This window comes from Lonchura striata, chromosome 1, assembly GCF_046129695.1.
Source record: "Lonchura striata isolate bLonStr1 chromosome 1, bLonStr1.mat, whole genome shotgun sequence".
NCBI classification, from domain to species: Eukaryota; Metazoa; Chordata; class Aves; order Passeriformes; family Estrildidae; genus Lonchura; species Lonchura striata.
Genome location: NC_134603.1, coordinates 129,515,765 through 129,542,714, shown reverse-complemented (window position 1 = coordinate 129,542,714; position 26,950 = coordinate 129,515,765). Strand labels below are relative to the sequence as shown.

General features: G+C 38.6%; 2 protein-coding genes across 2 annotated transcripts in view; one reads left to right on the top strand and one right to left on the bottom strand.

Moving 5' to 3' along the window:
* The first annotated feature begins 2,023 nt into the window (after nucleotides 1-2,023).
* On the top strand, nucleotides 2,024-9,089 carry LOC110474682 (uncharacterized). Its single transcript, XM_077781241.1, has 5 exons — nucleotides 2,024-2,270; nucleotides 4,955-5,050; nucleotides 6,877-6,981; nucleotides 7,386-7,481; nucleotides 8,680-9,089. The coding sequence occupies exons 1-5, from the start codon at nucleotides 2,024-2,026 to the stop codon at nucleotides 8,787-8,789; spliced, it is 654 nt and encodes a 217-aa protein (XP_077637367.1). The 3' UTR covers nucleotides 8,790-9,089.
* Nucleotides 9,090-12,500: 3,411 nt separating this feature from the next.
* VWDE (von Willebrand factor D and EGF domains) overlaps nucleotides 12,501-26,950 on the bottom strand; it is a 33,183-nt gene continuing 18,733 nt past the window's right edge. Inside the window, exons 16-30 of the mRNA XM_077782559.1 lie at nucleotides 25,734-25,984; nucleotides 25,396-25,615; nucleotides 24,730-24,867; nucleotides 24,077-24,139; nucleotides 21,931-22,611; nucleotides 21,505-21,600; nucleotides 21,322-21,417; nucleotides 20,700-20,795; nucleotides 19,433-19,528; nucleotides 19,000-19,095; nucleotides 18,001-18,096; nucleotides 17,807-17,902; nucleotides 16,439-16,534; nucleotides 15,784-15,887; nucleotides 12,501-12,587 (exon numbers count right to left, since the gene is read on the bottom strand). Of these exons, the coding sequence (XP_077638685.1) occupies nucleotides 12,501-12,587; nucleotides 15,784-15,887; nucleotides 16,439-16,534; nucleotides 17,807-17,902; nucleotides 18,001-18,096; nucleotides 19,000-19,095; nucleotides 19,433-19,528; nucleotides 20,700-20,795; nucleotides 21,322-21,417; nucleotides 21,505-21,600; nucleotides 21,931-22,611; nucleotides 24,077-24,139; nucleotides 24,730-24,867; nucleotides 25,396-25,615; nucleotides 25,734-25,984 (2,312 nt within the window). The remainder of the gene's footprint in view (nucleotides 12,588-15,783; nucleotides 15,888-16,438; nucleotides 16,535-17,806; nucleotides 17,903-18,000; nucleotides 18,097-18,999; nucleotides 19,096-19,432; nucleotides 19,529-20,699; nucleotides 20,796-21,321; nucleotides 21,418-21,504; nucleotides 21,601-21,930; nucleotides 22,612-24,076; nucleotides 24,140-24,729; nucleotides 24,868-25,395; nucleotides 25,616-25,733; nucleotides 25,985-26,950) is intronic.

The window sequence follows — 26,950 nt, the reverse complement described above, 5'->3', positions numbered from 1 at the left end:
ATTCTACGGTATTTTGCTACTTGAAAGTCTAAATGTAGTCTTGCAAAGATAATATTATATGTGCCTTAACCTTTGCAAGAAGCCAGATAGCACCTCATGCTATTGGCAGCAGATTTGCCTTGTATTCTACTCCTGCTATGAACTGTATGTTCCATGCTCTGTAGGTGTGAAAAGGGATTAAAACCAGTTTTACAACAGAAGTACATTTGACTTTTATTCTGTCAATTACAGGGCAATCACACAAATTTTAATTTCCAATCAAAGTGAAAGCAGTTACCAAATCATACTCCTGCTTCATTTGGAAGACAAATTGAGCTGTTTTATCCCACTTGCAAAAGTAATTCAAAGTCAACCCTCACAGTAGACAACAAGACTTTTTTTTCCCTTAGTATTTCAAAAGGCATGAGGTTTATTTCACTTTTCTGTAGACTCTCTGTATAGGTGCTTACAATGTCTCTTTTTCACTATTGGTCATTACAAGTCATCTGAAAATACTACATTGGGCTGAGTCTTGGTGTTGAAAGTGTGTCTTTTCTCTGGGAAACTTTTGAAATTATAGGAAATGCTTGTGAAATGCTGGAAATAATGAAAAAAAGTGTTTCCTGATCATCTATGTTTGTGTTCTTTGCAAAATAAATACCTGATTAAATGGAAAGATATTGCTGTTTTGTCACAGAATTGTACTTGAGCCAGAATGCTGTTTCATTCCCAGAAATAGCATGGCAAGGAGCAAGTCCAGAGAAGAGCAGTCAATATGTTCAGAGGGCTGGGGTACCTTTTCTGTAAAGCCAGGCTGAGAGCTGTGGCTATTCATGCTAAAGAAAAGAATGATCTGGGAAGAATTTAGAGCATCTTCCAGTACCTTAAGGAACCACAGAAGAGTTGGAGAGGAGCTTTTGACGAGGGCATGCAGTGAAAAGACATGAGTAAATGTCTTCAAATTGAGAAAGAGTAAATTTAGATCAGATATAAAGAAGAAATTCTTTACTGTGAGGGTGGTGACTAACACAAGTTGCCCAGAGAAGCTGTGGATGTCACATCCCTGAAAGCATTCAAGGCCAGGCTGGATAAGGCTTTGAGGTGGAAGATGTGCCTGATCGTGGCAGGGGTGTTGGAACCAGATGATTTTTAAGGCCCCTTCCAAACCAAGCCATTCTATGATTCTATGAGACCTGTATTCTTCTCTGTCAGGTGACAGTGAATTCAGTCCATCAGTCCTCTCTCTGAAATCCTCCTTTGAATATATATGATATTCACATATATTCAAAGGATATATGTGATACTCACATATGGCACCTTTAAAGGTGGAAGTGTATGGAAATCAGAGTCTGTAGGGTCTCAGATGAGGTGGGAATTCAGAGCTGTGCTGTCCTGGAAGTGGTGGCAGGGCCAGCAGATGTCGGGTGTGCCAGCCGGCCGGGTGCTAAGGTGGGCTCCTTGTCCAACACCCCGTGTGACAATCTGGTGGCTGGTCCTCTGCTGTTGGAGGTCTCTGTATCTGCAGATAAAGTCACAAGATCAGTCAGGTCCAAAAAAACCTCTGAGAAGATTAAGTCCATTCTATGATGGAATTACCACTAAGTCACTATGTGCCACATCCAGTCTTTCCTCAAACACTGAGGGATGATGACTTTCCTCAAACACTGATGATGATGACCATCTCCTTGGGCAGCCCATTCCAATGTCTAGAAACCCTTTCTGGCAAGAAATTCCTCCTACTGCCCCCCGTGCAGCCTGGGAGTCTGTCATCTTGTCCCGTCCTGTCGCTGGAAGAGGCCGAAGCCCGCAGCTGCCCCAAGCGCCTTTCAGGGAGCTGCGGAGGGTGACAAGGTCCCCCCGAGCCTCCCTGCGGCGCCCGTGGCCGCGGGGTCGGTGCGCTGCGGGCTCGCAGCCGCCGTGGCACGGCGCGGGGCGGCGGGACGGGCAGGCCGGCGCTGGGGGGAGGAGAAGAGGAGGAGTGGGAGCGGGCTGAGAGGGTAAAAGCGAGCGGAGCTGAAGGAGCGGGCCGAGGCGGGGCCGGGCCATGGCGCGGCGGGCCGGCGGCGGGCCGGGGCCGCGGCTGCTGCTGTGGCTGTGGCTGGGCGCGCTGGGCCCCGGCCCGGCCGCCGCCTGCAGCCCGCGCTGCCGGCACGGCGGGCTCTGCCTCGCCGACGGCTCCTGCCTCTGCTCCAAGGGCTACGAGGGCGAGCGCTGCCGGCACGGCGGGCTCTGCCTCGCCGACGGCTCCTGCCTCTGCTCCAAGGGCTACGAGGGCGAGCGCTGCCAGCACGGTAACGGGGGCGGCCCCGGCGGCACGGGCACGGCGCTGCGTTCGCTCCCTCCCGTGCCAGCACTCCGCCGAGACATCCCTGCGGGAAGGGCTGAGGAGAGCGGGTTTGGATCTGGTGTGGGAGGCGGGTGGTGAGGCGCCAGGAGGACCTAAAGAAGGAGAGGGGGAGGAAGAGAGCACGCTTTGGTAAGGTGAGGCAGCGATAGCGAACTGATGGAGCACAGCCAAAAGCCAGCATGAAGAGCTCACGTTAGTAAGCCGACCCTGCTGTCGGGAATGGCCGTGGGGCATCTCTCTGTGGAGAAAGCTTTTTACCGCTTGGGTGTTGGGTAAGAGGCCACTCGCTGAGCAGGCTTTGGTGTTTTATTTCTCCTACTGCTTTAACTGCACGTTTAAATACTTCCCCTGGAAGTATTTAAGGAATCTCAGAATCAGTCAGGTTGGAAGGGACCAGAAGGTCATCTGGTCCAGCATCCCTGCCCAAGCAGGGTCTCCTAGAGCACAATGCACAGGGTTGCATCCAGGTGGTTCTTGAATGCTTTTAGAGTCTTGACAGCATTCTAAGCCACAGCAACATTTAATTAGTATCTCTAGGTGCAATTAGTCAGGACTAGTCACTAACAAAAACATCAAAAGTGTGTAGAAAGTAGGTTATTTTCTGGATTTCTTTTTATTTGGAGTACATTGTGCTTATAAAAGTACTGCTGTTTCCTGCCTGGATGTTACCTGATGCACAGAGTCATTTGTACATCTCATTCCCATGGTAGGAGGTGTAAAGCTAGGGTGGAGTCTATTCCTGTTGGTTTCCATGGAGAGACAAAGTATTTTTTGAAAATGCCACCTAATATGCAAAAGTAAATATTGTGAAGAAGAGTTTTAGTTTAAACCCTGTTCAATGTTACATGTTAGATTTATAATTTTCTTGTTTAAAAGTTTAACTGTAGAGCTTGTGGCTACTAAATGCTGAAAAATCACTCAGTGTCAGGAGTTAGTTTGCATGTTGTCCTATGTGAAGAGGTGATAAAATTGCACAGTATTTCTTCTAATTGTCAGTGTCCTTCATTTGAAAAATGACTGGGTTTTTTTTTAAATTCTGAAATGAGATGCTGAAAATTTCATTCAGCACTGTAATTGTTCATGGAGTGTTGTTCATTTTGAGGCTGAGGCTAGCAGGTGGTGACAAATGATATATAGCTAATGTGCTGTGTAGTGTAGATTAAAAACTATGCTGTATGAACTGTTTCAAAAACTGTTTGTTTCTATACATTTTGGGGGTTAGGGGAGAAGTGAAATATTGGTGGAGAGGCAGATCAATTCTTGAACTAGAGAGGTGAACTGTTTGGAATTGTTAAGGAAACCACTGAATCCTTGTGCTCATAAGGTCATTAATGTAGAAAAAAATTGGATAAGTGAAGTTTCACCTGTTGTTCTGTCAAGAAAACCAATCTGAAAACTGTGTGAAATAACACAGAAACACATTTTTTCTTAAATTGGGAGCTCTTGTACGGCACTTCCAAAGAAATGAAAGCATCTGGTAAAAGTTACAGAGAGCTGAGCACTGGTGGTTTTTTTCATACATCTCTGTCCTTTCTTTGCCTGCTAGTACTCATTCTGTGGGTACTAATGTGAAAAGTCTTTTATTCTTCAATTGGATTTCTTGAGAGTGCAGTAAGTATATGAGGACAAAATCAGGATGGTGTTACTCATTGTTCATCTTTTTCATACTTTTCACACATCCAGTCAAAGAATAAGTAGAGAGCTCATCTCGCACCAGCAGCTAACTCAGATGAGACTCTCAGAAACAGATGGGTTTCTAAAACCTGTGTGTGAATAAACAAATGTTTTCTCAGATAGCAGGGCTGATTCAAAGTAGCAAACAGTCTACATGATAGGTAATTCATTTGCAATATGAATGGATTTATTCAGAATTTTGCAAAATTGACATTTTTATTCATATCTTATCAAACTTGTCCAAGCTGTCAGCAATTAAAAAGTTGCAGGATTTGTGATGATCATAGATGCTTTTCTCCCAACAGATTATTAGAGTTGTGAGAAAAGATACATTCATCTTGGCTGCTTGTTAAACAAACACTGTATATTTCAGGAAGGCTTCTGAAAAGCCAGCTGAAGCAAGAAAAGGGGAAAAAAGAGTGTGGGGGAGAAGGAAATCCTGACTTACCTCTGGAGACATTTTAGAGAAGAGGTATTAGGAACAGAGCATGTAGTTTTTCTGAAGATGAACGTAGGAATCCAGTAAAGGGTAAAAAGTCTGATGTTTCATCTTAAGATTCACATGATGCCTCTCAAGTTGCAACGTCTTTTTATTGAATAATTTCTTCTTCTCACCTATTTTCTGTTATTTCTCCAGTTATCCAAAGCTCTTTTGGCAGTCCAACTGTGTTCCTGTTTAATATGGGTCTTCTGCCTGTTCTGTCCAGGCCCAAAACATTCCTTAGTTTTGAGTGCTTAAAAGCTTAGTGTGGTGGAGTCCTCCCTGTGCACTCCACTCCAGGGAAATTATTTCACCTTATCAACAGTGTAAGGTGACATGGCAGATAGGTCTTAGAAAAGATTAAAACAAAGTGATGAAAATGTATAACGTGCAAATTTCTTATATATTTAAGTAGTAACTCTTGTAAGATTCACCAGTATTTATCCAACCTTTCTTTGTTGTCTGTCTTACAGCTACATGTTATCCAAAATGCAAAAATGGAGGAGAGTGCCTCCGACCTGGAAAATGCAGATGTCCTCCTGGGTATGGGGGTAGATACTGTCATAAAGGTAAGATCCAAGGAAGTGGTAGCTTGGAAAGACAAGGAGTTTGAAAACAGACTAAATTAATATAGGATGCCTCAAGTCCTGGTTCTAACACACACTGACATTAATTCTGTAAATCTCTGACCTTACTATCAAAACATGCATGGCCTAGAGGATCTGCATGCTTGCAGGAGGATGGGATGGAGTAACACATACATAACATACATACACAACACATACATAACACATACTGGAATGTGTTATGAGAATCTGAGTGAGTTTTTTGCCTTGGAAAATACCCTTTTTATGTGCTATGTAAATATTCCATTTAGCTCTATAACAGATTATTTCTAAATAGTTTATTGAGATATATAGATACGTATTTCTGCATTAAGTGGTTGAAACTTTTATGTATTATCTGCAAGATGATAAGATTGAGGGCCAGTCACTGAGGATGTGTGTTGCAATGTATTGTTGGGAGGTAATGGGAGATGACAGAGAAGTAGTAAAGACCAATTTTGATGGGTTTGTGAAGTCTATTGAATATATGCATGTACTGGAAAAGGCAATCCTAGAAAACACTGTTGTACATGTACAAACTTGCATGTGGTGTGGTGCACTGTGCTATAAAGAGCCTCACAAAATCACAGACCAGGTGAGGTTGGAAGGGACCTTTGCAAGTCATGATTTCCAAGCTCTCTGCTCAAGCAGGGATACCTAGAGCCAGCTGCTGAAGGCCATGTCTTCATGGCTTTTTAATATCTCCAGGGACAGAGACCCCACAATTCCCAGGGCAATCTGTACCAGTATTTGGTCACCCTCTCCATGAAGACCTGCTGATGATTTTCTTGTCCTTTGTGTGGCTGGATTTGGTTTCCAGAGTCAGTCCTTGTATACCCCTCTCTAGGAGCTGAGGTGAGGCAGACCAGCCTGTAGTTCCCTGGGTCCTTCTTGCCCTTCTAGAAGACTGGAATAATATTTGCTTTTATACAGTCCTCATGCACTTCTCTCTGTCACCATAATGGATCAAATGCAATCAATATTAAATACATTAACTTACATTGTGTGACAAAGTAATATGCAAACAAACATTGAAAAGCTTTTCTGGATTTGACTTGCTTGTCCTTGCATGTTCAGTATTTGTGCCAAAGATCTGTTAGCTGAAATTGTGCTCAATACTTGTGGTTGAACAAGAGATTTGGATATTTTATCTACAAATTATCAAGCATACATCCAAACTGTCTATCTTTACAGTGAAGGATAGTTGTTTTTCTTCAATACAGAGAAGGTGGTATAGAAAATGCATTCATGCTTGTAAAAGGAAGCATTTGATTGCACAGAACAGTGATTGTGTTCTCTGCAGTTGATACCAATCATTTGTCTGGCATAAATAATTCTTCATTAATGAGGCCTTCAGGGCTTTGATGTGTAGAACAATTCTGAAATGAGGAGACTAACTCAAGTGTTTGGCCTTTGGGAAGGCACTGCTTAACTTGACTATAGCCATAATTTCATTTGTCAAAGTAATATCCTCTTCTTTTCTTCCTCTTGTTACCTGTTGGTCCTGTCAGGTAAGGAAATATGTGAATCCTTCACCACATATTATTGGCTTACCAACTGTGATTTGGCAAGTTAGATACAAATATGCATTTTAGTAGTTCCTGTGGTGTAGCTGATGAACAGCGATGTTACTGGTGAGAAGTAGAACAGTGCCTTGCCCTGAACAGTGGAAATTTTAGTTTTTGCAGATGTGATAAAACAAGTGGTTGATGCTAGACGAGCTATTTAAAGACAATTATTTGAAGTCCTGTGCTGCTTCTGAAATGCCCAGTGTATGCTGTTTTCCACAGTAAGCTGTGAAGGAGGCTGTCAGAATGGTGGGGAATGCATCTCTGTCAATGGAGTCGTGAAGTGCCTCTGTGCTTCTGGCTGGACAGGGTCAAGATGCCAGGAAGGTGCGTGTCTACATTCATGGAACTATATTAATTCTAAAACTACAGTAACAAAAACATTTAAAATGTATTAAGAAGCTAATAATATGGAAATTGCATTACTACAGAAATAATTGACCTATTAAATGTTATGGATACTTACACAGATAAAACAGTGTGAAAATATTTTGCATCAAGGTGTACAACTTTTCACATTTAAACCAAGATTCAGAACACAGTAGCTATATTTTTTTTTCCATTTCCATGGTCCTGGAAATGTTTTTGGAGTTATACCAGTTGAATATCTGACCTAGAAGAAAATGTGTTTTGCCATTTTGACTTGTATCATCCTGAATCTTTCATTTTGTCAGGATTCTTTTACATCAGTTTTATAAATCCTGCTGACTTTCCCATTCTTTTTCTTGTAGCAATTTGTCCTCAAGGTTGTCGGAATAATGGAGCTTGTGTGGCTCCTGGGATTTGTAGCTGCCCAGCTGGATGGGTCGGTAGAGCATGTCACTTAGGTAAATGACTCCTGACATTTTTCATTTATCCTTTCCTCTGCTTGTTTGATTTACCAATCAAAGTGTTCAAATCTTCAGGGCCTAACAAAGCTTCCAGGGAAAGTATCTTAGAATAGTAACTGAGAGCTCCTTCCGCATACTGGGGCTCTTGCAAGCATGTATAGGGAGTGGATGGCTGTTCAATTTAGTCAGGAACACATAACTTTTTCACTTTGAAAGAGATTCAGATTTTGGTTGTCACCAAATTAATTACTTGGTTTATTTCTGAAATATTGTCTGTAAACTGAGACCCCAGTATAAGGGTCTCAGTTTACAGACAATATAGTAGTTCTGTATGTTATATATTTATATATATATATATATATATATATATATATATATATATATATAACTTCAGTATAGTACTTCTATAATTTTCAGTATAAGGAACTGAAAATTACAGAATTACTATTGTCAATGGTGTGGGTAAGAAGCTTCATTCAATTTTATAGAAATGTAAAACTGAAACTTGCTTCTCACTTTGAAGATAAGTTGACAGAATCAAATCCATGTGTTCTTAGAACTTTGAAAGCTGCCTGTAATCCAGATTAGTACTGACACTCTTACTGAACAACCACTTCCATTTTTACAAACTTTGATTCACAAAATCAGTTCCCAAACTAACTAGATCTGCATCAAGTTTGACTTCTTTTGGTGTAGATACTCGTACATAAATTGCAGCCCCTGGCTTGTTAGCTGAACTGGTGTGTAGCTGAAGCTGTGCCCACTCAGCCCTCCTCTGCTGTTGTAGGGGAAGAGGAGGGCAGTATGTGAGATACTGATAGGATGAGGTGACTGTTTCCTCATGGGTGTGGATCCAAGCACTGGCTTGAATAAGTTTCAGCAGGAATTTTTATTGTTCTCCCACTTTTATGGGGGCATCCATCTGAAAAAAAGCCTGTGTCTTAAAGAACAGAAATTATAGTATTTTAAGAGGGAAATGGAGCATGAATAAGACTAGACATACCGTGCCTGTATTCCATGAAGGCCACAATGCCATAAATTGAGAGACATTGCTTTTCAGTTCTTCTATTATGCTTTTATTTATACTGCCCCAGTGCAGTCACCAGGGAACAATTCTGCTACTGCAGTGAGACAAAAAGAAAAATGATGCTGTGTTGTGCTGAAGACATGCTGTGTATCTGGTGTCTCATTTCAGCTGTGTGTAAACTGCCCTGCCAGCACGGAGGGAAATGCATCGCTCCAAATGTGTGTAGATGTCGACTGCCATACTCTGGGCCACAGTGTACAAAGAAAAGGAAGGAATGAAGCAACTTCAGTTAAGATCAGCTGCATTTTTTATGTGACTATAAAGAGAAGAAGTCTGCAGCAATGGGGGAAATAAACATGGTAACTTGATTTCAGACAGCTTTTTGTTCTCACTATATTAAGTACATGCTTTTCTATATGAAAGGAAGATATTGCTGATTGTAAGAATTTTGTTACAAATATCCAACTGTGCGCTGTGTATGACATCTTTTCTCCTAATTTTTTCTTTATAAGCAGAAATATTATGCTTGGTTGATACAGCTGACCTTGAAATAAAATTTTCCTCAAATCAAGTCAGAATAGATCTATGCTCTTCTTTTCATTTTTTCTCCCCTTTGACTAGACTTACTTTGTTATATATTTTTTAAAAGCATATGAAAGAAAAAAGGCCTCAATTCACATAATCAGAAATGAATGTTAGTTCAAATATAATTTGCCTTGAAGTTAAACAGTTGCAAGAGGAAACTTGCAGAGTTTGCATCTTCTGCATTATCAAACTGCAAAGCATCTTATTTAAATCATGGTTATCAGTTTATGTCTGCTTCCTGTCCCTCCCCCTCCAATCTGATCTGGATCTCAATCAGCTAAACAGTATTTCAAAAAAACCCCAACAACTAGCACTCCCCCACAAATACTTGTTCAGTCAATTCTGCCGTTACTTTCTAAAAGCTTAATCCATGCCGATACTCTAAAAGTCCTTATCTTGACTACTTCTAAGGTTGTATTATCTGATCAGCTCTCAACATGCAATTGTTTATTTTCCTTACCCCTGTGAGACAAGGAAATGAATTTTTTTTTCTGGAGACATTGGTAATTCTATGCTATTTAAGACTGTGTTGTTATGGGAGCAGTATATTGGGAGGCTGCAGACTAGCAGTGATGAAAAACCATGCCTGTCACAAATCAAATGTGTGGGGGATGTTGACGTTGTCTTCTGGAGATGTTCCTGTTTGGTTTCATTTAGGTTTTACAGGCTTTTGAATGGGCTGCAGAATGGGCTGAGTCTCCTATGTTCATTGTTCCTTGTTTCTTTTGTGCTGTTTTTGTATGGCACTGCTGAGGAAGGTTTTGCCAAAACATGCAAACTGAATCAGTGAACTTTCTGCATGATGCTCGGATCAATTTTTTTTTTGCAGGGAGAGGGATTGATTTTGTCTTCTAGATTAAACTGGAATATTTTTTGTGTGTGTGTGAGAATTTTAGCTATGCATTACTTTAGCCCATTTGTTGGAACATTTTAACTGTGTTTAACCACCAGAACATGTAGCTCTCATGGGCAATGACTTAGGTGGACCTCTTTCTCCCAGGATTACAAGCCACTGAGTACAGAGGCAAAGGTAATGGGGTCTTCACAGTTACCAATCTTCTCTACAAGAGGATGCCCAAGCATGCAGAGGGCAATGGAAAGGCAATGATTTAGTTCCTGAGACTCCTGTTTCCTGTTATGAGCAATTGTATAGTTGAGCTTTCTCCTGTGCTTGCTTTGGAGGCTCAGAGGAAACCTGCTGCAGAGATGTTGTGAAGGATTTCCTGTAGGGACAGGGCACAACATAAAAGGAATGCACATTTTTTTGTGCTGCTTTTGCTGGGATACACTGGCTATTTCAGACCTGCTGGTGAAAATTTGATTCTCAAGTGTGGAAAAAAGATTATTTCATTAATGGTTCTGAAGTTTTATAATGATGATGATGATAATGATGCAATCCTGTGTCACAGTCCACTACATCATGCCATAATTTATAAATTCAGGAGTTAGATTGAATACCTTAGGTGACATTGTTTGTTGGGGAATGAATGGGAAAAAATTTCTTGCGCCAGACCCAAAATTTAGAATAAACAATGAGTACTATGTAAATGCAAAGAGGCATAATATTTCAGTATTATTCCCAAAATACTGACTTGTACTAATGAAGACAAAAGTGACAGTAATAGTGACTAGAAGTTGGGAGAGATATTGGCATTGGCAGGAGCAAGAGACCAGAAGCAGTCGTTGAAAAATCTATAATTTGTGTTTCTGAACAGGCCAAAACAAATGCTAATTTAGTTTCCTGTTTAGAAATGATTAAAGTAAGCAGTAATTTGATGCCACACAGAATGCTATAGCATATTTCAGAACTATTACTTGAACATAGCACCATCTACTGGCTAGAGTGTTCTTCATGGTTTGGGTTTTTTTTGTTTTGTTTTGATTTTAAGAAATATTTCTTCTTACATTAAATTAAATTTTAAGTGAATTTAAAAGTGATTTTTCTAGTTAGAGTCAAACAATCTTAGAATGTACTATTAATGACAGTCTGTGTCCCCAGATTATTATTTCCAGTTAAACATACTAAAAAGATTAAAAGAATAGTCAGTAATTCTTGTCTTTGGTTTGTTTTCTGCTCGCTGGAGGATTGAAAATACTAGTTAGAGCATGTAATTTTTGGTGATAGCTATGTCTTCCTGTGGGGAGATAAGTAATGCATACAGTTCAAATGTCAATAAAAGCAACACAGAATGTGCTAGCTCCCTTATTCGTTACAGCTAACTGTAACACCTTATATAGATACTGGTTTTCACTAAAACAACTGTAAAAATTTTAGGGGTATTGCAGTAGTTGCACTTTTGATACTCTTTCTAGAATGTGCATGGAAAGGTGAGGTGTTTCTTCTTTCTAGTTTGCTTACATGCACATTTTTATTAATGCTTTCTCTTCTGCTCTAAGTGCTTCTGGCAAGAATAGATTTACTTGGTTTAGCTGTAAAATACCATTTGCTAGATAAGCTGAGCTGTGGGCAGAAGATGGGTAAAATTACCTAATACCAGCATATGACACCTTTAAATGACAGAGATTGCATAAACAACTTTAGTTATTAGCAAAACTTTCTAACCTCTACATTTGGGGTTGTATATGTACGCCAAAGTTATGTTTTGAGAATTTAAACTTTGGGTTTTTCCATTTGGACAAATAATGGAGTGGGTGTAGCAAATTTGTGAAGTAGCTTAAGTTTTTATACCTATTTACTTTAGGGCTTGTGCTGATATTTCTTCATGGGTTTGCTTTTGGTAAATAGAAATGTTAACTTGCTTTCTCTTCTCAGTGATGAAAATACATAATTAACTTTTGTAAAAAGAAAGAGACTTTCCCATAGAGCCCAATTGTCTTTTTTTTTTAACTCATAGCCAACATGACTATCTGTGGTATCTTCTGTGATACAAGCCCTTCCTTCAAAGAACATTCACTGCACTGCATTTTAAAAGACCTTTTCAAGATCAGGGGCAAAAATCAATGTGCACTTGGGAGAATTTTTGCTGGCCTGCAGAACAACTGTAGTACAACCAGGTAATAAATGGATGATCTACATAGGTACCTTCCAGCACTCTTTAGTGTCTAAAAAAATCATGCAAGAAAATTCAACTACAGTACTGGTGTTGTGCATAACATAGTAAGAATCACTGCAAAATCTTCAGTTTGATACAGGTGCCCTTCATTCCTTCAGAGTGGAACTGTGTCAACTCTAACCATTCTCCCCACTCCCACATCCCCTAACTCTTTTGGGCCTAATTGCAGGTTACAATTTCAGCTGTTCTGTTAACCTCTGTACACAAGCCCTCTCTATTAATCTGCATCTTGTTACACTGAGCAATTGTACTGTATTGTTGCCATGTGCTTTCTAATTACAGTGAATGCTGTTTCATGTCTATGATGGACAATGTAGTAACAAAACAGTTTCAACTAATCACATAATTACTGGGCAGTTTTGAAGTAGCTATCTGGCATTTTGCATCTACTGATAATTTTTCTGCATCATGTGCTTGCTGGAAAATAGCAAAAATAGCACAGCTTAGCACTGAGCATTTTTAGCTACTGTAGCAAAACTCTGGATGTGCTTTTGTTCACACAGCTTGCATTCGGAAAATGTAAAGGAAATAATTTCTTTAATTTTCTTTTAAATCATTGAAAATAAACAGCAAGCACTAACAATTATAATTAAAAAACTCCTTTATTGAGCCTGAAATCCTAGAAATGCACATTTCTTGATTTCTAGAAATTTTGTGAGTTTCTAGGAGTTTTGTGAGTGAAGGATTGCACAAATTCATTAACCAAAGTACTATTAGCAGTGCTCCAAACAGATGTTATCATTCTTTTTTGCACAGTATCTCTGTAACTGACACATGGAACAGCAGTGATTACAATGAGATTATGTGATACAAACTTCTTCAGTACCTTGTGTATCCAAAACAATTCCAAGAGCTAATCAGATTTTGTTTATTGGCATCTTTGTGAGATGTAAGAAAGGAAATGTCCAAGAGGAGTAGGTTTTAAATAATGTAATGGTTCCCATATCATCAGGCTATCAGCCACGTGGATGCCTGACTGAAAGAAACTATGGAAACACTGAAATTTAAAATGCAAGTGGGAAACTGGACATTTTTTAAGTACACCAGTCAGGCATTTGGAAATCCATGAGGTATCATTCTGGAATAATGCTAAGCTCTCAAAATACCACCTTACTTTGCAAGATGACTTAAGAAATTATCAAAAGGTGAGGAGAAATCTAGGCACAGAGCTGCTAACAGCTATGATTTGGTAATCAGCATCCCAGAATGGCAGTAAATGGCAAAATTACCTCTGTTTTCTTCCTGTTTAAAATTAGGGTATGCAAACTGAATATTGCTCAGGAGAACTGGAAGTCATATTTTTTGCTTAAAAAAACAAAGCAGTAAACTTCAATGGCTTAGCTAAAGGGATGTTTGTGTCTATTACCAGAGCTCACGTTGTTATGGCAGGAACTGCATGTCTTTCACAGCTCTAGGAGAGGATAGCAGTCCTCTGTAGGAAGCTTCAGAAAACCTGGAATTTTATTTTTTCAAAAACTATCTGGCAGCTGGCAGGTGCTAACAGTTCATTGGAGCAATTGGTAATTTTGGTAAAGGAAAGAAATCGTCTGTGAAGATTTTACAAATACTTTCTGACATGATGAGTATGGATGGCATGATGTACAACAAATTTCTCCTCTTATTATTCCTTTTTTTAATATTCAGCATTGCTGAAAGCATTGTTAAATTTCTCTAAGAGTATTGGGAACAAAATTTCTTCATATTACCGAGTGCCATCTCAGTCAGGAGCATTAAAGTTTACAGACACAGGAATAATTCAGTAGCTGGCTCTTCATGACTGTAAGTAATAAAGTCAAAACAGAAAAGTTGGGATCTGGCTCCTGGCTGCAAAGGCTTGTCACAGATAAATCAGAGTCACTCTGCATCTGGCTGACTGTTAACACGACAGGAGGCCCTGCCTTCATTGGTAGTAGCCCAGCCTCAGTTCTGGTTTCCCCTCCTTCCTTGCTACTAGCTTATCATTACAACAAGACCGGTTTAAATACAAAACAAGAAAAACAAGTTCTGCATTTTCTTCTGTCCACAGCCAAATAATATGTATGTAAACAGTGTTTGTAAACAGTAGGTACCATTCACAAGTGCAGAAGTGCTGTCTTCCTTGCTAGAGTCACCCAACAGCTGCAACAGTCTTGTTCCCCCAACAGAAATGTCATAGTCCAGTTGAATGAACTGCAGAATTTTAGGCTCAGTCATCTGATCTGGGAATTCAATGAAAATAGCAGAGGCTGTGGGGTTTGTACATGAGGTAGCAAAAAATTATAGGCATATACATATGTTTTAATGACTATAAGATTGATGTTTTGAAGCTCACCAACATTTGTGTTTAATATGAATCTTTTAAAATAAGGCTTCTGAATATTCCTTTTATTTAAATGACTCTGTAATTGCCTCCAACCCTTTTGCTATTTTCAAGTCTCATGCATCTATGCTGCATTGCAATTGAATTGCCACACTTCTTCAGCCATGATGTCTTTGTACCTTGGAGAGAGAAAACAAATATTAAAACCAGACTTTACTGAGGCAACCTATTATTATGATTAAGTTTATGAAACAATTTAACACTTAATTTAAGCAATCTGCTTGCCTGATATGCAGAATGAAAACATTAAGTGAAACTTGGGCTTATAGGTTTTTTGTTTCATTAAGAAAATGTGCCATTTTGATCAATGTATGACATAGCACTGTCTGACTGACTGTCAATATATATATTTTTTAGACTAAAAAGAGACTAAAAATAGACTAACTGCAGGACATATTTACGGAAACCTTTGAACCAAAATTATTTCTCTTTGGGTCATGTTTTGGAAATCCATATTACAAACATTACAGTCTTATTGATATAGGATGATTAGCTGCCTACTTTCAAAATATGTATGAACATTTCTTTGTTTCAATTTCTGAAACAAATCTACTCGATCTCTCCATTCTGCTGGCAGCACAAATGTGTCTAAATACACTGAAATTAAGAGAAACACCATAGATGATGCAAGAGGAGCAGAATGCTTTTACTTCAGACATCACAAACCAGTTAGTTTTAACAAAATATTTAATCAAATTACTTCAGTGAGTGAGCATCAGCACTCACGCAAGAGAATCCAACAGCAAATTGCATGACAAAATAGAGAAATGGTCATCATTCCCTCTGATACAAAAAAGTAAAATTATTCCCAAATTACACTTGATGAACTGACTAGCAGTATAGTTGTAAAAAGATCAGGGCTTGACCTGATGCAAGCTAAGAAAGTCATCAGTAGGATACTCTTGCCTAAAATGAGGCCAGCTTCTGGAAAAGAAAATAGTGTTTGTTGTGAAGAGGATAGTTTCCAATTCCTACTGCATGACAAGAGACAATCAGCCTAATTTGAAACAAAGGAAGTTTACATTTGGTGCTGAGAACAATTCTCTAAGTATTAGAACCTAATAATGTTTCTTCTAATGTTTCTTCAAAAAGCTCTTAGGAATTCCATTAATTTTCCATCACTGCAGAGTGAAAGGAAGAAATCAGACAAAATACACATTTGGTGTATACCATGTTGCTTCAGTGGACATGGATGGACTAGTTAATTAATTCCCAAATCACCGTATTGTGATGGTGTCTTGGCTCTACCTGTACCTGAATTTTCTTCCCACAGAGGACTCCAGTATAGCCTGGACGACAAGAGCACACGTTGGGCAATATGCATTTCCCTCCAAACAAACACTTCTGGTTGCACACAGCTAAAACAAGAGAGGTACATATGAGGGACACATCTTGGTAAAGGAAAAATGGATGCTATCTCGAGATAGCTATTCTGTTTGTTATAGGAACCAAGACCTTGGAAGGTATTTTCACAGGGTAACACCCCACAGCGTAAGGAGACTTAAAGGTCACATGGAGCCAACAGTGTTCCTGAGTCTATCCCTTCCCTCTTTTGCTTTGATGCAGATTTAATGTGAGAAAACATGCTGAGGGCATGAATGAGACTGAGCAAAGAACATAAGGTGGTTTTAGGCACATCTTGCTATTTCAAGCTATCACAATGGCCCCTCAGGACTTGTGCAGCAGCATACAGCACTGGAGCAAACCAACACGTACTGCCACGCTCCCAGTGTGCCATCAGATCCTGGAGGGCTTCAGAATGGGCAGAGCCATCTCTACTCTTTATCCTGCCTTTGACACAGATGTGGATAAACTACATCAAGGTATAGGAAGACTTCTCTACACTGTGCATGGCTGAAGCATTCTGAGCTGCACAGAAGCATGAGGTTTCAGGTTGCATTATTCTTACGTGTTTGACACTGGAGTCCTTCCCACTGTGGAGGACAATGACAGGTACTCGGTCCAATACACTCCCCACCATTCTTACATTCCTGAAGACAGATTGCTGCACAAACATCATCAAAAAGTATGGTTATATCCCAAGTGATTACAATGAGTTGTTATTCAGATTTCAGGACTCTCACAAGAGGTGGAGTGCTTTTCACACACAAGAGTCACATAATCTTCACTCAAATATGTGTCTAAGGCCAACAAGATATTAAAGAGAGGCAACTGGAAACAAAAAGCCCTACAACCAAAACCCACATTCAATGGTTGTGCTCTGTCACAGATTTCTACAAAAGCTTGACATACTGAATAAAGAGAGGACCATTAAAGAGCTTTATTTTCTCCAAATTTACCTTTCTAAAGGACACATCTTGTCTCTTGGTGAGAGATCTTTTGTCTGTCATTCAACAGAACACCCAATAAATCAACTCAAGAATATTGGATCCAAAGTTATTTTCATTGACCCATTTGTCTGCACATTCGTCTCTGCTTATTAAGCCATGATCTAACCCACAATTATTTCCATTAATTCATAGCTGATTATTTGATAATCCAATCTCTCCTCCACAGTGCCCAAGAATATTTCACCCCTGTAAATACTGGCAATATTTTTTTTCAAAAAACAACCCCTTTCCAATAATTACAGAATGTAATACAGGGAAATTTATTTTTCCTCCATGCCATTAGAGAGCTTATTGCCCATATCAGTTCTCAAGCCTTGGGTGGGTACTCTGACAGACACTAACACTTTAGCCATCCTCATGCTGATTTTCATGCAGACTGTGCTTTTATCCATGCTGACACAATTTATTTATGCACCATAAATATCTTTATGCACCACAATATCTTTATTAAGATACAATGTGACCCATAGATGTGCAACTATTACAGTCCAATTTTTACCTGTCCTAAAGAGCTTGTGCCCACTGCATCACTTATTCACATCATGTCCAACTGTTTCCAGCTTTCCAATATTTCACTTTTTCTATTATATCTGGTTTTAGGTCCTACAGCACAAATTGGATTTATTTGATTTTTTTCAACTCATCTCTTTGCAGATATGCAAATGTTTTTATTTAGACAAGAATCCAGAAACAATATTTCCTATACAAGGATTTCACAGTTATTTCAGTCCCATGATTTAGCCTAAAAACTGCATGGTATTAGTTCTCCATCCTAAATTTTGCTGCCAATATATAGACAACTGCTTTTCAATGTGTATATATTCTTAAGTTCTTTGGCACTAACTTTGTATTACTTTCATGGGCAGAATTGCTCTGAGTCTTATATTACTTTTAAGGTATAGATCTGGTAACTACAAGGTACTTACGAGTGTTACATCTTTTTCCTCTCCATCCTGAAGGACAAGAGCAAATGTTTGGGCCTACACATCTTCCTCCATTCATACATCGTGGCTCACAGACACCTTAAAATCAAAACCATCTGCTGTTTAACACATTTAACTGATTACAGAATAATTTATTGTTATTTTTGGATCACAGGAAGATTTTAACACTGGCTTACTTTTTTCACATCTTCTGCCTGTGTATCCATCAGGACAAGTACAGACATTATTTCTTATGCAGTGGCCACCATTTTTACAAGGAGGGCTGCAGACAGCTAAAAGACACAAACAGGAGGAAAAGGCTGTAGTTAGCATTTTAACTTAGTGATACACTTTTGGAAAACAAGAATGCAACAGTAAGATTCTGACAGCTTGTATGGACATTCAACACTATCAGGCCTGCCTTGCAAAAATGATATTAATGTGGTTTGGTGTAATAGTAGTTTGGTGCAATAGTAAAGACAAAATCAGATAAAAAGGAGTCAAGGCTGGCAACTGTATGTGTACAAAAGTAACCAGGCTACACATAACATACAATGGAACTGGATGAAAGCTGCTTAAATGTTGAGTGGAATACAAGACTAATTTTGAGTCTTCATTCTCCTTGGACAGCTGTTGAATCAGCCATAAAATCTAAAATATAATGTAATCTCTGTTTTACACCACTTCCCAGGTATAGTAAAAAAGACAACCCCAACTCAGGGAAGAAATTATGACGTCTGGCTCCAGATCAGAAGGCTGAAGGATAACTTGATTAAAACTGTACTATATTACATTAATATATTATTTAAAGAGAGCCTATCATATTATACATACATACTTATTACCTATCAGCTAACTAACTCGTGACTACCTGCTGAGAGCTCAAGACACAGCTGGATACAATTAGTCATTAACCCAAACAACCTTCACCAGAATCCAAAAAAGCAATCACTTCAGTTAAACCATCTCCATGCCAAATTCCACATGGGGAAAACAAAGGGGCAGAGATAAAGGTTGTTTTCTCTTCTTTCTGTGCTTCTCTTGAGAGACAGAATTATGTCTCTCTGTCCAGAGAATGTGAATGCTGCACTCAGGTACATGACTTGACTGTTAATTTTGTATCTTAATATTTTCTCACAGATTTCCTCAACTAATGTCAACTAAGGAGTGGGGAGAAGAAAAAAAGAAAATATTACCATTCTGACAGTGGGCACCAAAGAATCCATGTGGACACAGGCAAACATCTGGCTTAGTACAGGAACCACCATTGAGACACACAGGATTACACATTGCTGCAGAAAAAGGGTCAGGAAGAGTGGGAAGCTTGACATCCAAGTAAGTCTATAAAATGTGTTTCTGTTTCAAGAACAGGAATTAAACACCTAAGATAATTGCAGGTAACGTCATTCCCATAGAATCTTTACCCCAAAATTAAAGGATCAGTAGAAGACTTCCCAGAGGTGCTGCTTGGCAGCAGAACTAACCTGCAGAGACTCAGGGAAGTGTGGGGGCTCTGCAGCAGAGAGCAGCTGCCCACTGCTGCCACCTGAGCCATGCAGTTCCAAATTTTAAACAATGGGAGCTCCTATGGACGATCTCCCAGGAAGAAGGAAGCTGCAGGGGTGTTACCTGTGCTGCAGGTAGGTCCGTACCAGCCAGGTTTACACTGGCAGGTGTCCGGAGTGAGACATTTGCCACCATTTTCACAGTGCCTGTTGCAAACCACTACCATCCAAGAAGGTGGGCAAAAACAAGGCAGGGGAGGAGACAGGGGGTAGGAGAACAAGAAAGAGACATATCACAAATTATTCTTATTTGTTTTTCAGTTCTTTCCCAAAAATTAATACTGGAAGTAACATACAATTACTATCTGAAGAGGAATTGCTGACCAGAGTAATCTAGTCTCAAATCTGTAACAGCAAGCACAGATGACAAAGGTAAATAAAATGTCTTTCCATGCACATATCCATGGTCTAGCTATATTTAGTGTTAAAAATGTAGACTTTTAGATAAAAATTCTAAACCAAATGAGAAATGAAATACTAAGAGACAAATGGACTGTGTTACATAATACAAGTGCAGCTGCATGCACACAGGAACATGAGACTGACAAGCAATTAAAATTTCACATCTGGGGAAAACCATTAATAATTTCTTCAGGAAAACATCTCATTCTCTTTAGTACTCCTTCACAAAGAGCAGCATTTTTTTGTCAGAATTGAAATTAGAACAAGAAAAACTAAAAACCAGAAGTCCTGGGATTTGAGGAGGAGACAAAGGATTTTCTGAATTCAGGGTCAATAATGCAATGGTACATTCAGGTGAACAATATACAAACAGCATGTCTAAATTTGGATTCTCTGAAGGATACAAATTACTCATGCATGATTTGGTATGTAAAAGACAATTTAGCAAATTTTTCAATTTTCAGGCCAGGTAAAAGGAGAAAAGACACCATAATGTGGTTCTGAATTAAATTTTCCTGTATCCCAGTCTTTCTGACACACCATTCACTGACACCAGCTTCTGAATGTACCCCAGTATCTAATCAATCTGAGCTAATAGAAGTTAAAAAACTGTCAGGACATATGAAACATCTGCGTGTTTTTCTAAAGGTAATATCACATACACAATGTACTCAATTTTTTCCATGCTTGTGAATAATAAAATATAAAATATTTGCAGCTTTTATAGTGCATTATGTTTTCACAGTTATGTGCAAATATTACTTCATTTTCAAAAAGCCCAGGTATGGGAACTTTCAAAGAGGCACAGGTATTATGTAATTTGCTAGCATTAGACAGAAGGCATAAAAAATTTAAACCATAAATTGCTTTCTTGCTCCTGAAGAACAGGAAAAATGCAGTGTATTTTTCTCTTATTCTCTTTTGCTTACTTGTATCACATCTTGGTCCCACAAAACCATATGGGCAGGTGCAGAGATTTCTGGCCAAGCATGTGCCTCCATTTTGACACGGTGGTTTACAATGTGCTGCAGATACAGAATTATGTTCAAAAAAATTGCCTCTAGAAAGATGCATGGATTGGTTATGCTTTATAAAAAAAATGAAATGTTAATAACTGTCAGTGAGCAAAAAACTGGAAATAAAATAAGGAAATATATGCAATACCGTTTATGTATGCCTTTTGACAAGAGTAAGTAATAAGTGCAACCCACTTCAATAGTACAGAGTCCCAGCAGTGGTGGTCACCCTGAATAAAAGAAAGCTAACAAGATTTCCAGACTGTGCTTCCCACTCTTCAGGAGTGTTTAGCTTAAAGGCTAAACTGGTGAACTGCTCTACTTAACGTGAAAGCTAAATTTAGGAGTATCCAATCGTAAGCAACATTTAGAGTGGTTATCAAGAAAATCAGGACATACACCAAAACGTAACTCAAGAATTCTGTTGAAGTGACAGTGAACACATCTTCATGCAGTCAGAACAAACAGTCATGGGAGTTGTTCACAGCATCCTTTGGGTAGTTATGGATTTAAAAGCAAAGACTGTTACATTTACCTTCCTCACAGGTGGAGCCACTGTATCCAGGTAAACACTCACAGATGTTGGGCTTAATGCATTTCCCATGGTTTTTGCAATCAGGTCTGCATAAAGCTGTAAAAAAAAAAATCTATGGCACTCTGCAAATCATGAATTTGTGCATATGAGTTACCACAGGCAAAATTAACATGCCATACTCACCAGCCTGACAGTTAAGACCAGCATAACCAGGCTTGCATTTACAAATATTGGGTGCCACACACTCCATATTTTTGCCACAGGGTTGTCTACATCTTGCTGAAAGGCAATGAAGAAAACAAAGAAGGGAATAAGGAAAATGAAAGTGGCATTTCAGCACATTGTGTCTTGCCTAATGTAGTGAACAGATCACAGAGAATCCATGATGTTGCTGCTCATAAATGCAGAGTCTAAGATGCATCAGCAAAGTATTTTAAGTGCATCCATACAACTAAAAGCCTGTAGGCTATGCCAATATTAATAATGAAAATGAGAAAATTCAATACACTACACTTTCCACTCATAATACAGTAACAATATGCTTGCAAGATATGAAGACATCTCAAGATTCTTTTCTTCAAAGCATTTAAGTGCAACAATTTGCAATACCTCTACAAGTGAAGCCATCTCCATAATAACCATAAGGACAACGACCACACTTGACACTTCCATCCTGCCTTGGCTCACAGGGTACACCAGGAAAACAGGGTAAATCAGAACAGGTCACTGCTTTAGGAATCATGGTTTCATTCAATTCTTCAGGAAGCATTTTTGGAGGGACAGTGACTTCCACAAGGGTAAAAGGTAAATTACTCCCTTGATGCTTAGCTAATAGGTGCAGAACTCTTTGAGCATTTCCACCTTTGAATGCTTTGTTTGGCAATGAATGTCCTTGGCTTATACTTGCTCTGCTGCTAGGGGAAGTCTTCCTGCTGCTCTCTACATAGCTGAAGGCCTCAGCTTGTGCCCTGGTTTTCTTCTCAGGTGACATAGCATGGCTCCTTGAAGATGCAGCCTTTACAGCATGTATCAAAGAATTGTTTGCCCCATCAGCAAGGTGACCACTGATGGTGCCTAGAGCATGAGCAATGTTTCCAGTAACCACAGGTTGTACAGAAGCACTTCTTTGAGAGTCAGGTGTCTTCCAGGAGGTCATTGTTTTTACCGTGGAGGCTGGTGGTGTGCTGCTACCGACCATTTCTGTAGAAATAAATCTCTTTGGGACACGTGTAGAACTGGGAATATAACTCGACATGTTTAAAACATTCTCAAAGGATGATGGTTGAAAACCTACAGTATATTAGAAAGAAAAGGGGAAGAAATATGTGAATACCATCAGACTTTTTTTGCCTTTGAGGGTGAGGAATATTTTCTGAACAGATAAACATACAGCCCATTCATTCTGTGCTTCAGGAAATCTCTCCTTGTTCTATGTCAGAATATAAGTATGCAGTAGAACCTAACTGGAAGAATTAGGGAAGATCAAGGTATTCTGATTACAACCTCTCCTGTCCTTATCTTCCAGCCTTTTCTTAGCTGGATGATAAGTATAAAACATGATTTATAGGAGGCACAATTTATAGCAGAAGAGATTTTCCCATATTAGGTCAATAAACAGATTTACTGTCAGCAGATTATCAGCTCCATATATTGCTTTTAACTAGATAACTGAAAGAATTAAAAGAAAAGGTATTACATAGGGTTCATCAGTGTGTCTAAGCACTAGAAGCAGAGATAAAATCACATCTATGTGGAAGTTTATACATACTGATGCACCATGAACAGTATTCTAGAGGAACAAGCCACCAACTTGTAGCACAAGTATTACCATGTTTTATTCTTCAAACTTTTTAATCAACTTTATTAAACTTTCTGCATGGGCTTTAGTAGTGGGATGTTTCAACTGTTTAATAAACAGCAGAGACTGACTCAGTCTCCTCATTCAAGAGAGCACAAAATGAATGATAACTTCTTCATATTCTGCCCAGGGAAAGTGTGTGGTTTGTGGCAAGAAGCACAGCACTGTAATCCCAGACTGGTAGAATACTGTATATGGAGTTTTAGCATTATGGGGCAGTGGAGGAATGAAGCCCTAATCTATTTATAACTAGAAAATGGTTTACAAAAGGTTAAACTTTACTGAATTGCAATAAAGTGTGGTGTCCCACTGCTGAAAAGCAAACCATTGCAGCTGATGAAGAATTATCCAGCACTAGCAGTGTGGTGAGAGAGTCTTCTTCCTCCCCACCAACAATTCAGAGATATAGGGAAAAGACACACATGACTTTCCTACAAAGAAACCCCCTGCAGGCACAGACCTGGAAATGCCAGCAGCAGCATTTACAGAGTTTCAGAATAAAGACATTCACTTGCCATATCCTTCACCTCTCCTTTGCGCTAAAACAGGAAAATGGCAATCAACATAATGCCATAAACTTTTGTTTATCTCATATAACAGATGTCCCTATCCCCATGTTACCTATTTTATGTCAGTGGTTGGTCACTAAAACAAAAGGCAACTGTAAGAGTGTCATACATCACACTGTTAATAAAATCGCTTGACTGACCCAAGGGATTTGTTGATATTGACATTTCAGTTTCATTTTTCAGATGAGAATAGAACTCCAGTAATTAATAAATTGTGTCAAACTGAAAAATAAAGTGAATAGCATAAAACTGACTAGAACTTTGTCTGCTAGCTATATTCTTATTAGTATGTGAATCAGAAATTCCATTTTCTTCAGGAAAAAATCACCTTTATTCCCTCCAGTTTCTCCTGTGGAATCCTTCCTTTCGATATCAATGTCGTCAAAACTTTCTGAAAAGATGTGAAGGCACATTAGTAGTGCACAGAAGTAGCTACACCTTTTAAAATTTAAATAAATTATAAACAGAGTTAAAATTTTATTACATAAAAACAACTCAAAATTTAGAAAGTAGATAAAAGTTAAAAAGATTTCTCAAAAGTTTTTTAACAGAGTGTTTTAAAAATACAAGTTATTCAGAAATTGCATGTAAATAAAAGTTTGGCAGCTGCCTTGGCATGGGTAAACATTTCTATGTTAATCAATCTAATATAAATATATTTTATCAATAATTTATTAATAATTTGTCATATTATGAAAATAATGAAGAAAAAATGCCAAAAACATTCCACTGTATTATTATACTTTGATGTAAAACAAAAGGGATGTGTTTTGTACCGGTTTTTTTCTACTCTAGAAAAGGTGTTTTACAGCTGTATTGACCCAGTACAGTCTAATATTGCCACCAGAGGAAACACAGGCCTGCTTTTCTGACTACTGAAAGAGTTCTAAGCCACTGTTAGAAACATGAAACACAATCAAAGATATTTTATCTGAATGACAATAAGACAATACCATTCTTCTGAAAATCAAATAATTTTACCATGACATGACTTCCCATCTCCTTGCAGATTATTTGGGCATGGACCACAATAGTAAGAACCAAAAGTATTGAAGCAAAATACTCCAGGGAAGCAAGGACTGGATACACACTCATCTACATCCTCTTGACAATTTTTACCTGCATTGAAATACAGATTATTTTTTTTAAATAGTATTGTGTCACTAGACTTTAATGGTACATTTACAAAAGTACAATGTATGCAAGTGCTGAGGGAAAAAAAAAGTGCAACTATTCACTTCAGTACATCTAATAAGAACAGCTGATAAGGTTTGCTATTCACATTTTTTCATCTCTTATCAAGTATTTTGCTTATTGTAGAACATGGAGAAGGTGGGCTGTGGGGACTACATGCTTATCTGGAGGAGGAATCTCCTGTGTTTCTCTGTGTTGATGAATTTACCTTTGCAGAGTCAAACAATGCAAATTAGCTTTCATAATGAACTAAAATAAACAACTATTATAGTCATGCAAGAAAAATCTTGAAGTATATAATATATTTGTACCATAAGACCATAAAGTTTCTTCATAATACAACAGTAAGTTATTTACAGTGAAAAATTTTAAAAGAAAATTGTAAACATAAAATTAAAATCTCCTATTTATTACTAAACATGATAAACACATGGAAATAAAGCAGCAATTTACCTTGAAATTCATGTGGACATTCACAGTAATAGCTGTTTATTCCATCCACACATCTGCCAATACCACACTGGTTAAGTTTACAGTCATCAGTATTCACTTGACAGAGATCACCTTCAAATCCAGCCACACACACACAAAGATATCTTCCACTTCCAGGTGGGAAATTAATGTTTGTCACACATGAGCCATTATTTAGGCAATCACATGATTTTACACTGACCTACAAGACATGCCCAATAAGACAGTTTTCTTTTTTTTAATGAACTAGCAATGAGTTCTGTAAATAGATAATTTAGGTATCTTATGAGTAAGTGTCATTTTACTGTAATATTCATTACCTCTATTTCTACCTTGGTTGTTGCATTGCAGTCATCTGTCAAAGAAAATGTCAATTTATGGACATTCACTGACACAGCTTTCCACAAAAGGAGACCTGATGGGGAAAGACTGGCACCTTCTGGACCAGAATCCAATGTGAAATGAATAGCAGAGCCCTCTGGATCTGAAGCCAAAAACTGATATAAAAAATCTTCTCCATAAAATGTCTGTAGCATACCCTGAAAAGTTTCAAGCACTGGAGGCTGGTTACCTGTAACAAAGGAGATATTTTCCTCCTCTAAGGAAAAGTTACAACATACTTATAAAAACGAAAACTAATGTATCTTTCTACTAAAGAAATCTCACATACTTATTTTTCTTAAATTCTAATGTCATTTGAATGGCACAGGAAAAATACTTGATATTTTCAATGCTAACCAGTGACAGCTGCAAGCAGGAACCCACCCACTGTAGCAAAAGCCATGAAGGAAAAAGAAGGCATCATCAGTGTCTCATTTCTGACATCATCCTCCTTGTGGAAGAGGTTGTGCTCCTTAGGTTTGGAGTGCTGCCTCTGATTTTCGTTCTCTCATTTCTGACTTTGGCTATACTGAATTCCAGTCTATAACATGGCAATCCCTTGATCCCTTGACATCTGCTGGATGAGTTTCATTTCATTCCTTCCTTTCACATCTCATGCTTGTAGAATAGTTATACCTACCTTGGCTTTCAATACAAGTTTGAAATGGGACAGGATTCACCAAGACAGGCACCAAAAGTGCCATCCAGACAGGACCTTTTCTAATCAAGGCAGAATCTTGATTTCATAAGTCATTCACTCATGAAGACACTGATATGATGCTTGTATTTGTGATGGTATAGACTGGGGTTGGCAGGACAGGCTGGATGGCAAATATGAAAGCTCCAAGAAACATTCTGTTTGGTGAAGGGGCCAAGGTGATGTGTATATCCAAAGACTAAAATCTGCACCAAAAGAGCTGCAACTTCTATGTTGCAACTTTGTACTACAGAGAAGGAAAATGAAAAATTTATACTTGTTTTCCCTTCATTGTATGGTTTCTAACTGGACTGGAGTACAGCAGTCTTGGATGTACTTTCAAGTATTTAGGCCATGTATCTATGCCATCAATGTAAATGATGCCCAGATATTAAGTGTCTAAAATATATGGTATAATTTAATTTCATTTGTGATCTCCACTTGTTTGTAATCAGAAAA

Bases quoted from the DNA above. Each gene is read 5' to 3' on its own strand.
- LOC110474682 (XM_077781241.1), top strand. From the start codon at position 2,024: ATGGCGCGGCGGGCCGGCGGCGGGCCGGGGCCGCGGCTGCTGCTGTGG. The intron at 6,982-7,385 runs GTGCGTGTCTAC...TTTTTCTTGTAG, and splicing joins AGGGTCAAGATGCCAGGAAG to CAATTTGTCCTCAAGGTTGT. The intron at 7,482-8,679 runs GTAAATGACTCC...GTCTCATTTCAG, and splicing joins CGGTAGAGCATGTCACTTAG to CTGTGTGTAAACTGCCCTGC.